Source organism: Haemorhous mexicanus, chromosome 7, assembly GCF_027477595.1.
Source record: "Haemorhous mexicanus isolate bHaeMex1 chromosome 7, bHaeMex1.pri, whole genome shotgun sequence".
Taxonomy (NCBI): domain Eukaryota; kingdom Metazoa; phylum Chordata; class Aves; order Passeriformes; family Fringillidae; genus Haemorhous; species Haemorhous mexicanus.
Genome location: NC_082347.1, coordinates 14,139,000 through 14,157,052, shown reverse-complemented (window position 1 = coordinate 14,157,052; position 18,053 = coordinate 14,139,000). Strand labels below are relative to the sequence as shown.

Below are 18,053 nucleotides of genomic sequence, written 5' to 3'. Positions count from 1 at the left end.
GCTTTGAGGAATCAAGGCAAGCCATATCACAAAATATCTTTCTTGCCATTGGGAGACTTATTGCCACACACTGTGAAAAATAAGCAGAGCAGTGAGGTTAGAAAACTGACTTTAAAAGGTTCCAGGTACACTCCCACTTCCAAAAGCCTCAGCAGCAAAGGGACACAACACTCTATTATGTACCTTTGAGCTGCTTCCGACCTTTGGCCAGAGCATTCATCCACTTCAGAACCTCAGGATTGGAAGTCTTGTCACCATGAGAAGGCTGAATGCAAAGGAAAATGTAAAGAATGTAAAGAAAGAGAAGGAGCTGACAGTTAAAAGATCAAACAGATAAAACCTCCCCACCCCCAGTGTGCTACAAAATGTCCGTAGTTCTGACTGCACTCTATCAGAGTCATGCAGAGCATCTGGCTTGATCATGGCATTAATTTGTCATGGCTTATCTCTCCCCATTGTGACACTGTGCCACAAGGATCTGAGTGTTGTGTCTCTGATCCCAAAAAGGACAGCAGTGAACGTTTCAGTCTCTGACTAATTGGATAAATAACTTCGGTGACTTCAAAAGGATTGATCAAATACCTAATTTTAGTCAAGTTCCAGGATGGTGATTTCCAGGATGGTAACTGAAGCTCTCTGTCCTTTGCAGGAATAAGCTCTTACTATAATACTAGGATTCTCTTGGGATACAGCATTTTCAGAATTTCAACTGACCTGCTTAATTAATCAAATGAAAAATTCTGTGCAAGAGCGATTTGAAAAGAAACGAACAACAAAGGCTTTGTAGATCAGTGGTTATTTTACATTTAGAAATTGCCTGCAAATTAAAGTGAATTTACACTGAATCTTCAAAACTCAGATATATAAAATTGCAAAACAGTTTCACAAAATCAAGCTTCTGAAATAATTTCTTTTCTGGACATACTGTGAGGGTTGTTTAGGTATGAAATTGTCCTCCTAGGAGCATATGATGCCCACAGTGCACAAGGTTTTGGCCATTAACAGGATTAAAAGGTAATATACCATTTGCTTAATTTTAATATAGTCATAAAATGTCACAAACTTCTCTGGTTTGTGTTGTACACCTCCTTAGCATCAGGTATGTTTTAATATTTTTATACTGCACAATTCCCAGCACAGCACTCACCACTGACCTCAAACAACCCCCACAAGTTTTATTTCTCTGATTTTTACCATCAGCTTGTACAGAGCCCCAGGCTTTGGAGGTTCATAGGAGCCTGCCTGAATGAAGGGATCTGCTCAGCAGAACAAGTTTCCAGGCAAATGACTCCTACAAAGCAAATAAGTAGCTTTTCACCTTTTGCACAATTTTGTTTCACAAGCCTGTCAGCAATGTTTCACTGATTCACACTTCTCAAAGATGGATATTTTGCAACAAAGGTAATCCAAAGAAAATGACGAGTCTCAGAACTACTGCAGACCCTGAAAGATGCTGAAAAGATATTCATTGAAGTTTTTCCTGTTTCATGTTACCAGAAATACCCTATCTCACATTGTTTTAAATGAATAAGTTTAAATACACTGGGGTTCTTGCCTCCCTCTTGGAGTATTTACCTTTTCAATTATTGTCTTACCAGGTATTTTTTTTCTTGCTCAAACTTTTCTTCATACTTCCTAATTTTTCTCTTGAGGCTCTGAAGATGCTTGGTAAGCTGTGTTACTGTCTGTGGTTCTTTGCAGTCTTCACAGCTACACCTGGAAGAACTTCTGGGCCTGCAAAAGCCAAAAGCAGAGTTGTGGGATCTAAGAGCTGGCTATAATGGACCCTGCCTTGTTTTCAGGCACACTTCACACTCAGCATTTCAGAATTCATGGCTATTCTATTCTTTCACTGGATAGAGACAACTTAGTTTTAGAAAGTAAGCATAAAATAATTGCTTTTGCTTGAAGGTACCCCTAGAGTATTCTAATGGGTTCACCATCTGTCTTTCATTCTCTTTTTTTTTAATTAATTGTGGGATTTCTGAATATATTTCAAAAAATTAATTTAGTAGGCAAAAGCCTGATCCAGTATTTACATTTAACACCCACACCTTTATTCACAAATCTTTCAAGTATAACAGGAGACTGTGGTGACACAATTTCTAAAAGTAAGCTCAGGGAGTTTTTCATTACTGGAAATAAACATTATCATTTTGAAGATAATTTAGTTTCTGATTATTTACAGCTGCAAGTCAATAGAGCTGATTATTATCCATATGCAGCTGAAGCTAAAGCTCTGTATATAAGCTTTTAAGAAAGTTTGATTTCTCTCTGAAACTCACAGCTTGGTTTCTGGAAATCACATACATGGACTATTCATATGCTTTATGTCACTGTCACCCCTCATCAGTGACTCGAGTTGCAGCTCAATTACAGCTGAATTTTTTAGTATTATACCTAGAGAGCCCTCTCTATCTTGTGTTCACTCATCATTCTAATTACTAACATTTAAAACTCCTTGCTAACTATAATTAACAAAGACTTCAAAAAAATATTGTACACTGTTATGACTGAGGAAACACTAGTTCCTATTTCTGGTGTTGCAAATTATCCACTTCACAATACACCACAATACAAACATTTGCTTTTTATGACATAGCAAGAACTGAAAAAAAGCCATGAAGAGTCAAAGGTTGTGAATTACAGAAATACATAAGAATTAAAATAGATTTTCTTACATCATGAAAGGTTGAGCACTTGGTGGAGAAGGAGCAGACTCTGTGTCTAGATTAAATCTCTGGCTTTGGCTAAAGATAGAGCAGCGTGGTGACAAGAGAGGATTGTCTCCATCTGTGAGGTGATACAGCAGTCGGCTGGTCCCTAGGGAGTGATGCTCCTGTGGGCTGCTCTCCATGTCATTCTGCCAGTCCCTGTGGGCTGGCACAGGCTCTAGAAAGAAAGTAGAAATCACTGTGGACAGAGGGTCACTCACATGGGGTATAGCCACCTAGGTCAATAAAAATTTGTCTTTACAGAAGTATTCCAAACATAAGTATTCAAAGTGAGCAGCAAACAGATCAGCAAAGTGTTGCATGCAGGGTGGACACAGCACTGAGGATGAGAAAATAGAAGTACTGCCACTGGCTTCACATAAATCCTTTCTGAGTTCCACAGGAGGAGGTGGATGGGTGTATTTATAAACTATGAAGTAAAGATGGAGAGTTTCCCAGAATAGAAGCATTACTTGTATTTTCATAGATCTGTTTGCTTTTGAAAGCCACTTTCCCAAAGAAGATGATGACTGCCCACAATAAATTTAATTTTGTGATTTTTCATTTAGTCCCTTGGTGAAGAGAAAGGACGGTCAAAAATATAATATGTCCTGGTGGTAAGAACTTGCAGGGCTGCTTGCAGCATCCTGCAGGATTTTGTTGGGTAACAGTAACATATCCTTGGCTCAAAGAACACAGGATATGAAAATAACAACCACCAGCAAGAACACTCAGTTTATTTACTCAAGGTCATGGGCATAACTTCTTGGAGGAGTTATGCTTGTGGTACTAACAATGCTTGTGGTGTTAACAATGTCTTGGACTGTAAATGCAAACCTCATCACAGATGCCTTAAAAGGTAAAATCTGTTTAATAGTGATGGTCAAGCTAGAAAAATTAGGAATTGATGAACCTCATCACACTGGTTCTGTTTCTGAGTAGCATGAAAAATAATGGCACATTACAGGGCCTACCTAGGGAACATCAGGGGTTCATCTTCCTGTACTCTTCCTGAGCCCATTGAAGGGAATATTCAATATTCAATATTGAATCATCTTCCTCACCCTCAGTAGGTGAAATGCATGAAGATGCATAATCTAATCAAGTTTTTTGCTGTCAGATGATTGGGATTCAATGCAAATTATACTTTCTAGGGAAAAACTCCACAATCTCCTAAAAGTTCTCGCCCAAAATTTTTTCTCCCTTGCTTTGCTAAAGCAAAGTTTGTGCCCTGACTCAGGTTCTCCTACAGCAGTTTCCACAGTACATTATATTTTGCACCAGCTACATTATTTTCTTTTTTTTCTAAGCCCGTTGATATATACAGCTTTTTAATTAATATCTATTATTTTACATTTCCAGGCAGCATGTGTGTCAAATCAGTATTATATTTGTCATAAATCATGCATTCTCATACATTTCACACAATCTTTTTATTCAATGGAAGTCTAAAACTGCCCTGAAAAACAACTGTACATGAGTTTACTCACAGAAGAACTGGCAGGTTTAGTTAAATTCTTTTACCTTCACTTTTGATTTTCTGCTGTACACATGGGACATCACATTCCCATGCTGAGTGAGTATTTTTTCCAGGATTTGAATGGAACCTTTGTAGTACATCTTATTTTGCCCTCTTCCCAACAAATACCAAAACTGCCAATCCCTATTGCTACACTGTGACAGTGGTGAAAAACCAGGTCTGAATGACGCCCTTCCAAAAAAACCCTATATTTCTCTAAAAAATAGTAATTACAATGGCTCAAATATAATTTTATTGGACACTATCCAACTGCTTTTTCTTTACAAACAATAAAAAAAAATCCTACTGTATATTGTATAATCACAGTTTAGCCTGTCAAGCAAAAGTTACATGACTCTTGTATTTATAAGCTCAGCTACTCTTACCAGCATCATCAATTATAATTATGTTAAGCATTTTCACAATGAGACAATGTAGTTGATTATTAATCCTACCCTTGCATCCTTCCTCTAAGTACTTCATACTCTGTAGGTCAAATTCAGCTCTCCAAGACACCAGAGCAACACCCAAATCTGCTAAACCTTGTATGAGATTCAAATTCTCCCACAGAGAGACCCCAGGAAGGCACCTAGGAGAAGCAGGGGTGGAGCACTGAGCAGTCCTGGGGAATCATGGACACTGACAACAGGCAGTGACAATGGCTGGAATAATTGGTGTTCTGCAAAGAAAAGAGTTCTCTCTTTTTGGAAAGTACTCTTTCCTTACCCTTTAAGATTTTTTAAAATTAATACCTTTGTTTGGGTTTTGATCTGTTGTTGTTTCTGGATTGTTTTTTTCTGAATAACAGTACTGTCAGTGAGAAGAACCTGGCTTCCCTTGCTTTAATTTTACCATCTTTCAACTTCAAGAAACACGTAATCACTGGGAAATAGGGTAACTAAGAACAATTGCACAGTTTTTCATGTTCTGTTATTACAAGGAATTAGTATTAGGTATCAGTGCCCTCACTGTGAAAGGAAAATGATGTGATGAAAAGATCAGCCAGTCTGTGTTTGATAAGTGAAGGAAATAACTTTCCAACATTTGAACTCTGACTTCCTGTGGACCTAAAAATGTCCTTCATGCAGGAGACAGTCTGTACCACTGCTAAACCATATGGTCACAGACATTTGCTGCTCCTCACATCTACAACCAGACAATTTTATAGGCCCAGCCCAGTCTCAGAAATGGAAGAAATGCACACATTCAAGGCTAAGCACACCTGGAAGATAAATACACAGGAAAAGTAGTGGCTGGTGGAGCTCCAGTGTAAAACCAAACACACACAGTTCAAGGAGTTTCTTTTGTTCTCCTAGCAAACAAAAGGGAGACAACCTGCATGTTTATAATTTGGGAATATTTCCAAAAGGCCATTTCATTTCCTTGTCCTTCTGACAGCAAGGCTTGAATACTCTTGCAACTTTGCTATGGCTCAAGAAAGGGTTCAGTTTGAACTCTACTAGAAGTGCATTAAATTGCTACCAAATAGTCAGAAGCGGTCAGCAAATAATTCAGACTGATTCATTTCAGTGGCACAACTACTAAAATAGTAGGTGATGACATCTCAGGGTGATGACAAGTTCTAACCAACTCCATTTTTAATTAACGCTTAAGGCCATCATCCTGATTCCATTTCTGTGTAGATCCTAAACAAGACACTACATATTATCCTAAGAGTAGCCCATGAACTGACCAAACTTCTACCTGTCTTCATGTATCTTGCCTAATTTTAGCCTCTTTTTCTGCCAAAACTGGGAATTAAAGCAACCTCTACCCAAGCAAGTTTCTTGCCTCTTAGCATCTCTTCCATCCCATCTACTCCATGCAGCTTAGCACTGACAGGAGAACACCACAGGAATTAAAGCCAAATTCTAGTGTCTGATAATCTGCAGCGTGGTTCAGCAGGTGGACTTCATATGACAAGTCCTATAGTACAAGCCTGTATTTATGCCTGTGATATTCTTCAAATGAAACAATAATACACAGAAATTTATTGTATAGAAAAAATAATATTCAGATGTAGTGTTTTCAGTCCTAAACACATTACATCCGTGAATGCCTCTATTAGAATTTTTAATTTAAAAGTCATTTAGAAGTGATTTCCTGTAGTTAGGTTTAGCTGCTCATTGTTGCAGGCACTTAGGTGATGTAATTTCATATCCAAAAGTTACAGAAAATGCACCCTACTTTTCTATAATTATCCCTTAAAAAAATTAACTTAGGTACCCATCACAACTCTTTACAGTCTCACTTTGGCAACTCTAATTCAGCTCTCACATATTCAAACGTAAACTGGAAATTGCTGACTTTGCTCAGAGATAAGTTACTGTTCATCCCCTTAAAATTGGCATCCTGAAGCACCCTGTCATCTTACTAGACTGTTGTATCTTCATTCTCCATCCATCTGATGTACACTTTTCTAAAATTTGTTGACTGGGATGCAAATGGAAGGATTGTGTTAATTTTCCCAGATCCGCTGAGGAAAGGCTGATAACTAAAGATGGGACATGCATGGCACTTCCTCTAGAAACTCTCTTCCCATCCTGGTACAAATCCCTAGACTTCCAGCCAAGGTGGAGCTCAAATAGCCAATAGTGCCATGTGACAGCTCAATGCATCAGAAGATTTCAGCAGTAATTTAAGAGACAGAATTAGGACCAGCTCTGTCTGTGCAAAATGTCAAGTTACTAAAAATGCCACAAACCACAAAGCAGATGTTAACAGGAATGAGGGCACATTAAGACCCACTAAATAGATAAGCTTTAACTAAAGCACGAGTTTGAACTGCTGGAGTGGCAGAGCATGCTCTGAAACTGTGCAAGAGAAATGCTACATCATGCAACATTTCCCCATGTGGCTGCAGAGAGGAAATGGGAGTAGAGAAGGGATTGGAAGCAGCGATCATCACCAGCATAAATAAAAAGAAAATCTAATCAAAACAGCAAAAAATAATTAAGGGGAAACAACTAAGAACCATCCTAACAATGAACTATAAAACCACCAGAGCAAAATAATGCAGCAAACTACTGGGAAGGGAGTCCTTTCCACCCTGACACAAAGGAAAGGAGTCAGTGCAGATTTTGGGTGAGCTGCAGAATGTCTTTTCCTGTGCAGCACACAAATGAGACCTGTTTCTGCTTCAGATCCCCATCAAGGTTAGCCTCAGTCCAGGCTCCATAGCTGTGTCCAAGAGCTATTAAAGTATTTGCCTGGCTGGACTAACACATCCTTTTTAAAAAAAAAATCAGGACATTTAGAATTTTTAGATTCCTTTATCTTCATAATAATTTAATTTCTACATGTATTGTTCCTTGATTTTTCCAGTGCCAACCTCAAACATTGGAATTTTTTTAGGTAAAACACTATCATTTATTATTTTTTTGTAAATAACCTAATGTTATTTCTTGCTGAAAATGCTGAGCAAGCAGCTCCTAAAATAAATTCTTCTTAACCCAGATTTTTTTTCTGATATGAAACAACAATTGCAAAGGGATTACTGACCTACCTGCCTTAATTTGAACCATACATGGTGCACGACTTAGGTATTTGTGTATTCATGTCACTTGTCTGTGAGATGTATTAGTCATACTGCCTTTGACCTATTTTTCACGAGCAGTGACTCCTCTTCTATTGAGCATCACGACTCTGCCAGCCCTGTGACTACAAGCCATGAATTGACAAAAACAGTGCTGAGCCTTAGGGCTATTTCTTTCTCTATTGAGGGAAGAGGAAGAGAAAACACACCACAGTTTGCCCAGCTGGGTAATAATACGGGATCATAAATGATTAAAATCCACATGCTGTAAAACTCACCTTCGCTATCTCTCTGCTGATGCATTAAATTAAAATCAATAATAGGAGAAATGAAGTGATATTGCTCTGACAAAAAGAATGACAAAAATAGAATTACATGATATGGCAGGTGATCTCACACAATACAGACATAGGAAGTAAAGAGAGTAAATTTACTTGGCGAAAAAATAACATATTAAAACTAAAACTAAAAGAACTGGGATTCTTAAAACCTCTCTGAAAAGGAAAACTCCCTCTCAGAAAACCGGAGGGTTACAGCTGCTAATTTCCATTCTTTTAACAGGTATCACCCCTTTTTACATTACACAGCATTTGCAGGAGGAAATGGTGCTTTGCATTAGCTCTGCACTGTTTCCCAGAGGGCTGCAAGCCTGATTTTAAAGTGCAAGTCACAAGGCTTTTTTATAATTGCAAATGAGTGCACATCATGGCACGCTCGCTTACCTCCACAACTGGCCCCATCAGCTTGCACACTGCTTTGGGCTGGAGTAGGGGTTGTGTCCTTGGGTGCCGGCAGCTGGGGAGTTTCCTCCTGGGCTGGCAGAAATGCAGAGCACAGATCAGTTTCCAGGGCTTGCAGCTTCAACAAAGAATTCTGCAGACAAAAGCAGAACATTGGGCTGGGTAGAGAACAACAGGGATCAGCAATTGCTCTTCAACTCCCGGAGCCCATCGGCAGCGCCTGCAAAGGGGTGTTCCACTGCCAGCTCCGGGAGGACGTGGGGAGAACAAACGTGCACTATTCCATGAGTTTCTTGACTCCTGGTTATTTAAGTCCCAATTTACATGGATTATTCATGGCACGTGGGAAAGATGACTTTGTCAGCAAGAGGCGATTTATTCCAGGAAGCCAAGCTGAGATGGTGTCCCTCTTCTTGGGCTTGAAGCAATACATTAAGGAAGTATTTCATTCATTGGGCTGACATCACGATCTGATGACATTATGTCCCTCCCCATTTACCATTCATAAAAAATCAAATCTCCCTCTCCAGCCTGTGTGTGCAGTACACAGCAGTGAACAAAGAGTTACTGACAACACGATCACTCAAGGGATTCTTGGGAGAGAGATTTTTTTTTTTAATTGGCTGTTTTAGAGATGCTTCATTATGTAGACACGGCTTTTATGTGGGCTGCTTCCAGTTCTACAGGGCAGCAGCTGCAAAGGTAAAATCATCACATCGTTGTCACTGGCTGCAGGCAAATCAATGACAGGGACAGTTATCTGCCACATCACTTCCAGCCTCTGTGCCATGCGTGGTCCAGCTCTGATTTGAATTTTTAACGCTGCATGCAGCACTGAGCTGCACGATCTGACACAAGCATCTCGCTGTGATGGAAATGCTGTGAAAGCCCTAATCACCATCTGACTGGGCAAAATGAATCACTCCCCACACCCCACACATTCAGCTCTCCCATCTCAAAGGAAATACAGCTCAAAACATAAAACAAAACCACATAAGGCTGTCCTAATAACTACACAGCTGGCACACACAGAATGTACGTATAACATTAAGTCACTCAAGTGATACATATTTATGAAGGACATTTCCTGAAGAAAATAATCTGAGATGCAAAAAAAAAAAAAAAAAACCTCAAATTTATACCCTGAAAACTCTTTTCCTCACTCTGTGAAACACCTGAAACCAATTTATTGATTCATTTAATGAAAAATGAATTGATTTATTGGCCTGATTTCCTTCATATGAAAATACATCACCTATGTAATGAGTAGTTTATTACTTCTTTGCATTATTTTTGTCATAAGACACCCCTTTTGTAAACCCAAAGATAACTTTTGGTTTAAAAAAAATCAGCTCAGTTGTCTAAGATCAGGGATGACTTTCTACCTTTATCCTTTCATTCCTTTTATAAAATTCAGGAAAATTATGGAAACATTCTTGCCACTAAAAGCTATCAGGGGGCAGTGCTTTTCTGTGTCAGGGGAAGGGTGCTGACTTGCACCATACATATGGCACTGTTTTGGGAAGTCCTCATTTCCCCTTGTCTGTCATCCCAACTAAACCCAAAGTGGCTGTGAAATTATCACAGACAGGCAGAACTTTACAGTCATTAATGTCATCTAGAAAAGATGACTGTACCAGTTACAGACCAGTGAGGACTCTGATGCCAGCATGAACCTTACCAGGAGAACAGCTGATGAAAATTAGGGAGAACACTGATGACAACTCATAGGAATGTGCCAATAAGGAAAAAGTAAGTGAATGTCTGATAAAAGGACTTAACCTTCATGGACTATTACTTCAAGTATTTGACAAGAAAAATCCCATTTCAAGAAAATACATTCACTTTGCATCACTATTCCTTATGACACATTGATATTTATGGGAAGTTCAGTGTAAAAGCATTCTCACAGACTACATTGTTAAACACTGTATTTCAGCAATGCTTATGCTGTTATTCACCAGCTGGTTTATATTCAGTTGCTCTAAATGATATTTTTCACCCATCTGGGGAAGGTGGGTGGATGGCAAATTTCCAGCCACTGCCAAAACACTAAAAGAAAATCATATAATAATGATAATAGAAATACCTTATCTATTTTCATGAGAGTGCCCTTGACAGGGATTTGGGAAAAGCACTAAGTAGCTTTGATTGTCTTGATGTTACCAGGGAGATGATGAATCTGGAGTGTTCCACCAACCCCATCTTATCCTCAACCACAGCAGAGTGTTACAGTGCTGCCACGCTGCACTATCCAGGAAAAAGTCACCACAAATTAACTGGAAATGTGGCAGGAGACACAGCTTAGAGCAAAGGCCAGCACATCTGCTCTGGGGGAGAAGCAGCCTGTTCACATGCTGCTCACAGCTCTGCCGCAGCCAGACCTGTCCCTGGGGCCTGCCTGGGCCACCTCTGCTCATGGCTGGTCAAAGGAAGTTGCTAAACATGCCAGAAGCCAGCGCAAACAGCTGAAACACACAGAGGGAAAAGTCAGGCCATGGTGGGCATCATCCTGAATTTGAGAATGCTCCTACATGGAAATCCAGTATAAGTAGTAATCCAGAAGTAATTAAAGCTATGGTGTCCTGTATCAGCTAAGATCTCTGTTCAAATACTTCAGATTTGGTGTTCATTCCAGGTTCATTGTGGTGCCTAACATGAGTTTTTCTGATGCAGTAATTCCTGATGCATGCTAATGCAAATGAAAGGACATATCACTATCTCAAATGGACACACAAATTGCCTTGAAAAAATAACCATATTGTTTTCTCTTAAGAAGAGTATCCCAAAAGTTTGAAAAATAGGCAATTATAATTGTCTTGGACAAAGGTTTCTTATCTCTTTGTATGTCCTCTTAAAGCGACTCACAAAGTTCTTAAGCTAAGCCAATTCCACTAGAGAAAAAGCATTGTACATCATTACAAATAATGGTAAAATGAAGATATTTATAGGAAGTCAGAGAAAGACAGGAAGAGAAACTGTGTAGTCCTTCTCAGCCATTTGTTATTTTTGATAATACTTTAAGAAAACACAGTCACTGAAGTGCCATGGCCTTGTCTGCTGGGAAAGGACCCAGGTGTGCCCCAGCCATGAGCTCTGCTCAGACTCAGTCAGTTGGGTGAGGAGCAGGGGTAAGGAGCAAAGCCCATGTTTGGCGCTTCCTGCATAAACTGATACCACCCTGACCCCCACACGGTGCTCCTGAATGAAAATGATGTCTGCAGCCAGCCCCTGGGCCTGCTCCTGTGCCTCCCAGACAGGAAGGCAGCTATTCTATTATACCCAGTTTATTGATGGATTTACTGGATTTATGAAATCGGCTGGGGGAGTGAAGGAGAGTAATCCAAGCTTTCAGCATTTAATAGCCTTTGAAGTGATTCATATTGGAAAGAAACTGAGCAAATTTCAACCTGTTCCATTTTTTTTCTCTAAGGAAATTAATGCTTTTATATGTCACACTGGAACAGCTTTTTAATCTGAGAGTTCAGGTTAAAATAAGATAGGCACATTTTATGCGAACACAAATAAATCTCTGCAGTATCCGTTAAGGCAATATTTGTGCCTTGAGGCATATGACATTTTCAATTCAGAACTTCCTTTATGGGGAACAAACAAGCAACAATAAGATAGAACAAGACATGCCCTGGGTCTGCATCATGCCATGGGTGAGCAGTTAAGAGAGACACCATTTTCTCTACTCCAGAAAGAGATTTTTTCTTATGGCACAGGTTTGCGACAGACCTGAGACACAAAAAAAAATCTAAAATTTTGCAAAAGAAAGCACCAGGTAGTAACCGTTGCTGATTCCTCATTGGTTATTAACAATTTATTTAAATTTCTAAGCTAATCATTTGGTTTAATATTTTACACTGATTTATTTATTACAATTTTTTTTCTTAGCCTTTAGGGAATCCTTTGCAAGGATTTTAAATGGAAGCTTTCAAGCAGAAGCTTCAGTGAATATTTGCACTGGGGCTTCTCAAAAGAAACAATAACTTAATGATTTCTCCCAGGGCCTGAGGTGGCTCTAAAGAGGCTCAGTGTACTCTCTTGTATTGTCACTGAATGTGCCCTGCTTGTCAGCATTAAGATTTTCTGAGCTGCACAACAGTGACACAAAATGCAGAGAAAACAATTCACTGCCAGGAGACTGTTAGGTCTGAGTTCCTTTAAAAGGACACATTGTGGTCTTTCCCTAATGAAAGTCAGGCCTCTATTAATAGACATAGATGCTCTCTGGCTCATTATGGAAACAAAGCTTTATTTTCCAGTTTTTCAGGAATGGGCTTCTCTTCACTCAGCTCTTTTCTCCTGCTGTTTTTTTTTGTGTTGTCTTGGCCTATACAAAAAAACCCACCTGCTCCCTGTGTAAGTCCCATGTCCCCCACTGTCCTTGCTGTGTGAGTGGACTCTGTGCTGGGGTGCAGGGTCCCCAGGTGTGGGGAGATGCTTCATAGGGTTTCTCACTTTGCATAACTGCAAAGCTTGGCTTTACCCCCTGCCCCTCCCAGCGTGTTGCTGACTGCGAGGACCTCGCTCAGGCTCATCCATGGTTCGATGTCATCACGCCAACAGTTTTTTGTGCTTCACCCACACCTTGCTTCTGGCACAATCCCTGTGAAAGCTTGTTTCAAGTGTCACTGGTGTTATTTGGCTTTCCTTGATTCCCCTCTTCAGCTCTCCTCTCCTTCCATCTTACATCTAGAGCACCTTTTAGACTCCATTGTAGTGCTCCTAGCTTACTTATGCAGGATGTAGCAACCTTGAGAACTCCTTATTTTTAAACAAAACATATTTATATGACATATAACATATAAATATATATAAACATATGATATTTAACATATAAACAGTTCACATGTAACAGATGAACCATTTTGAGATGTAATACAAGGAAAAAATCAAACATTCTCGAAAGATGTCCCTTTACTCAGTCAGTAATGAGTGTTTGATTCTTTTCTGAGCATAAAAAAAAAAAGCAATCTCTGGTTGGCTTAAAAAATTTTTTAAATCTCTTGCTTCTAGCTTCTAAACTATCTTAGCAGTCTCATATCACATTTTTAAGCTTTTTTTCCAAAACATGACTACAATCTTTCATTAAAAAGCTAATCTAAGATTATTAAGCAATTACCTTATTCCAAGACCTTGAAATTAACAAAAAACCAAAACATCTATTCAAAATTTATAACATCATATTTCAACTTTTGGTTACACTTACCTCATTTAAGCTGTTAAATTGATCAGTTGCTTCTTTTGGTGAAATGCTTGTGCTCTGATCTATTCTACAAAACAAAATTTAAAAAATCATTCAATAGATTGCCTATCTGTGCTGCAAATTTCTCAAGCTTTTCATCATGTGTGTATGTAATTTATAAATTACACAATTAATCTGTTTTATTTACGAAAAAGTATTTCTATGAAAGTCATATCTCTATTTTTTTACCCATTGAAAACAACAGTGGTTTTATTGGAATCCTAAATAATACATTTAAACTGTTAATGAAGTCCTGGAGACTATGACATTAATATCTGGGCTGACTCTGTCGTGTCGAAAAGTTCTACACATGTATGATGTGTGACTTGGTGAGCTAACAGGGTTAATGTCAAGAAAAAGCTCAAACACATGCTTAAATCTAAGCACAATTTGTCCCACATGCTTCAAATCAGGAACAAGAGTTTTCCCTGTATCACAGCCATAAAGAATAAATCTTTCCATATATAAATTTGATGGCATTGCAGGCTCCCAGTCTTCAGCCTTCTGCTTTTGCAAATTTCAGAAAGGCCCCAGGTGTCTGGAAATCCTGTAAGAGAGATGTCCTCATTCTCTAGTGAGTGTCACTTGGCTGCCATCAGAGATGTCCACACCTTTGGTTTCCTCTCAGTCTATTGCTGCTTCTCCACATGGGAAGAGAAAAGGAAGGCCCTGGACTAGTGAGGGGCAGATCTCTTCTCCCTGGCTGTGGCCACTGAGGAGCTGTGCCCCACCCAGGCAGACGTGGCCCACACAGCTCCCAGCAACAGAATTAGGTACTAATTTCACTACACCAAGGAGTGAAACTCCAATCTGGAAACAGATTCCCACAGACTGAGCAACCCCAGTAGCCTCCTACCACCATTCTGTCCATCTCCAGAACAAGCTGAGGCTTCCCACACCTGATTTCAGAGCCTGACATGGGTGTACCACGAGCTGACTCTCAACTCAGGGGAAGCAAGAAAACTGCAGCTGTCTCAGAGAATGAGATTTGTCAGGGCTGAAAAGGTGCTGATATCTGCTGGCCCCTGGAGACTCACTCAGAGATGTGATCAAACCAAACGCAAAACCCAGATTTCTTTGCACAAAATAATTCATATTTTTCTGGGCATAGAGTCATCCCAGCAAAAAGAAATAGCTGTAAAATCCTCTAGAGACCTCAAAACCAGAACAGAGAGATGCAGAGGTGTTTGTTGTAGTTCTTCCTGGATTCATATGGCATTTAATGACTGAAATGATGGCTATGCCACTTCTCTTACCAAAGCAGACACATTAGATAGCTACAGCAGGGTGAAAAACCACTTGGCTTCAAACAGGATCCAAGATGTGCAATTCCCATAGGAACAGAAATGAGTCATGAGAACAGCAAAAGGACTAATTTAATAGGAAAGAGTGAAATATTTGTAGTTTGGTTTAATAACATGTAAGGAGGCAGCTGCAAGAATATGAACAGCTGAATAACTAATTCACTAATAAAGAAAAAATATTTAAGGTGATTTATTTCATTGAAATAGAGCTAGACATGAGGATGAACACAACACATGTCAGACTTGCACATTTCTGGTATTCACTTGGATAACTCCTTTCAGGGTGCATAACAGAGCAAATTGGAACTCCCCTTATATTATAAAAACAAACCAATTTTTATTAAAAAAGACAAAAACAAACAGTAAATGCTAGCAGCACTTCGTACAGGAACTGTATAGGGTTCTACATAATTTACAGCTGTACACCTCATGAGTCTTGCATTCTGGAGAGCAAAAGGTTTACAGCAGCCATGAGGTACCACCTCTCTCATTCAGGCTGATGCTCTTGCCAGCCTTTAATCTTTCATTTCACTGTTCCCTTTTACACTAGAAATACTGGAGTAAGATGCTCTTATTTATGCATTATTTGGATTCTGGAGATGCTGAAATCATTAAGATGAGTAACCATTTCTGAGTGATGAGCATTTACATTTTCAGTCTCCTGTGTGCTGAGCTGATCTTACTCTACACAGAAAGTTTTGGGGTGTGCTTTTTCATTTTCACCAAGATTAATTGCTCTGCTAGGCAAATGCAGGTTTTCTGATTGTCACCAGGCAACACAGGGCTTACAATTTAATAACTATGGTTTGGATTCTACTCTCATTAAAAGTCAATCACAAAATATCCATTAACTTCAAAAGCAGCAGGAACAAGCCCTCATTTTCCATCTGTGCTGAGTAAATTAAAATTATTTCTGGCCTTAGCTGAAATTTTGAATAATTGCAGGCACCCTTATTTTGTATAATTTACATCCTGTAAAATAATGAAAATTAAATTCTCTCTGTGGCCACTACTCAAATATATGTCTCTCACCCTCCTTTATAGACTGGCTTTGGCAGAATTATCCTTTTCTCCATGACAGAGATGGCAAAGATGCAATAAGTAACATGTACATTTGAGGCTTATGTATATAAGAAAAAAAAAGAAAAAAAAAGAAAAAAACCCACCTAGATTCTAATTATCATAACAGAGCTCCTACTAGACTTCAAGGGGGAAATAAATTTACATGAGCACTGTGCTGTTTAAAATACAGACCAGGACATGTGAATTTTTGAATTATGCACAACATCACTTTTAAACCTGCATGAAATTCAAATAATACCACATAATTTTAAAAGCTGGAGAAGATGTACCTAAGCAAATCCCCACCACATTTCCTCTGTGAAACCCAGAAAGGAGCATTACATTTTGTAACTTGCAAATGTCACTCCAGCCCGTGTCTGGTCACACAAACCCCATCCCCAGGCTGTTTATGTGTTTATGCACTACAGAACCACACGTGTGTGGTGTCATGGCATGGGTAATGCCTGGGTGAGTCCTGACCATCAACCTCACAGTATTTTGTGGGATGAAACTCCTTTTCCAGAGTCATCTTCAGTCTATCCTGGCCCAACATTCCTCCCCTGTATCCAGTCCAGGAGCCAGTGAGGGTGATCTAGGTGGTTAACAGCTCAGCAGTGGCAGTCTCAGTTCCCTGGCAGGGCACTGATACAGTCTGTCCAGAGTTACAGCAGAACACACCACCAGCACATCCCAGCACCCAGAAAACAGAAGGCTCCTTTCTGAGACCTTCCCAAACGGCAAAAAGCATTATGAAATCCAAACTGCTGCAGGTGGATGATTCAAAAGCACATCTATGACTCCTTAGAAAGCAATGCAGAACTGCAACAGGCTTTGGGGGGGTGAACATATAATGCACACCTGCAACGAAAGAGAAATCAACCTTGAAGGGCCCAAGGGCAGTCCCTGAGTGCTGGAATGGGAGGCCAGACAGAGAGCCAGTGTAGCAGTGCCTGTCTCATGAGTCCCAGCCCTTGTGTAACCCAGCCAGCACTTGTTATTCTTACTATGAGCAGCTCTTGTACTCAGCAGGTGTGGTCCTTACTGCAGCTGCAGCAAGAGCTGTTCTCATCTTCCTCCTCCTCTATCCTTTCCCCATCCCCCTTTTTGCTTTTTTTTTTCTTAATTGCACTGCAACCCAAAAGCATGCCCAGAGACTTTTCCCTGCCTTGGTACAAGAAGTATCACTGGAACTATAAACACCAGTATTTCAATACCACTGTCTCTGAAGAAATTGTTCTTAGAAACCAGTCAATCATTTCCCATCTTCCTCCCTTCTGACCTGGCTGCCTGTGCAAGTGAGGAAATGCAGCCTCTCAGGCTCTGCCTCAGCCATGCAGGTCTACATGGGGACATCAGGACTTCTGCAGCTTCCCTGCTGCTTCCCACTCATCTCTGAGTTGTAGCTGTTCAGCAGAAACCCTGGAAACCTCAAGAGTTCCCTCCTGAACTGCACTCTCAAAATATACTTGCCTTGCAAACTTAAATACTGAAAGTCTTGCTAGAGCTTGGCCTCCCCTCAGGGAAGCACAGAAACCTCAAGAGGCTCTGGCTGACCCCAAGATCCAGGGCAGCCCTGGGCTACCAGCATTTCCACTTTTACTGCAGAACAATCACAAGTCTGACTGCAACAGCCCCCCTACAGCTTCTGCCAAAAATAGAGTTACAGAATCACAGAATAGGGACCAGCCCTGGGACCAGATAAATCCTAATAAATGAAACCACCTCATTACCAGTTTATTTGGAGAATGGTGAAGAGGGGGAACTCTCAGGAATTTTTCTTTGGCAGAAAACTTCACCCCAAAATATAGTTCTGAATTCCACGCTGAGTGGATTTGCAGCCTTTGCTGAACCCTTGACCTTCCCACTGTCCAAGGGTGCTTGTTTTCAGCCTCCTCTCTGTGTAACAGGCATCTGAGGAAAGCACA

General features: G+C 39.9%; 1 protein-coding gene across 9 annotated transcripts in view; it reads right to left on the bottom strand.

Moving 5' to 3' along the window:
• The window catches only part of FAM13C (family with sequence similarity 13 member C), an 89,321-nt gene that overhangs the window by 13,605 nt on the left and 57,663 nt on the right, over nucleotides 1–18,053 (bottom strand). For 7 of the 9 annotated variants that reach the window (XM_059851150.1, XM_059851156.1, XM_059851149.1 and 4 more), the window contains 6 exons: nucleotides 13,727–13,790; nucleotides 8,491–8,641; nucleotides 8,047–8,112; nucleotides 2,682–2,892; nucleotides 1,596–1,734; nucleotides 184–265 (listed from right to left, as the gene is read on the bottom strand). In XM_059851150.1, coding sequence (XP_059707133.1) covers nucleotides 184–265; nucleotides 1,596–1,734; nucleotides 2,682–2,892; nucleotides 8,047–8,112; nucleotides 8,491–8,641; nucleotides 13,727–13,790 — 713 coding nt within the window. The remainder of the gene's footprint in view (nucleotides 1–183; nucleotides 266–1,595; nucleotides 1,735–2,681; nucleotides 2,893–8,046; nucleotides 8,113–8,490; nucleotides 8,642–13,726; nucleotides 13,791–18,053) is intronic. The other 2 variants (XM_059851157.1, XM_059851153.1) reach the window with 1 other exon arrangement.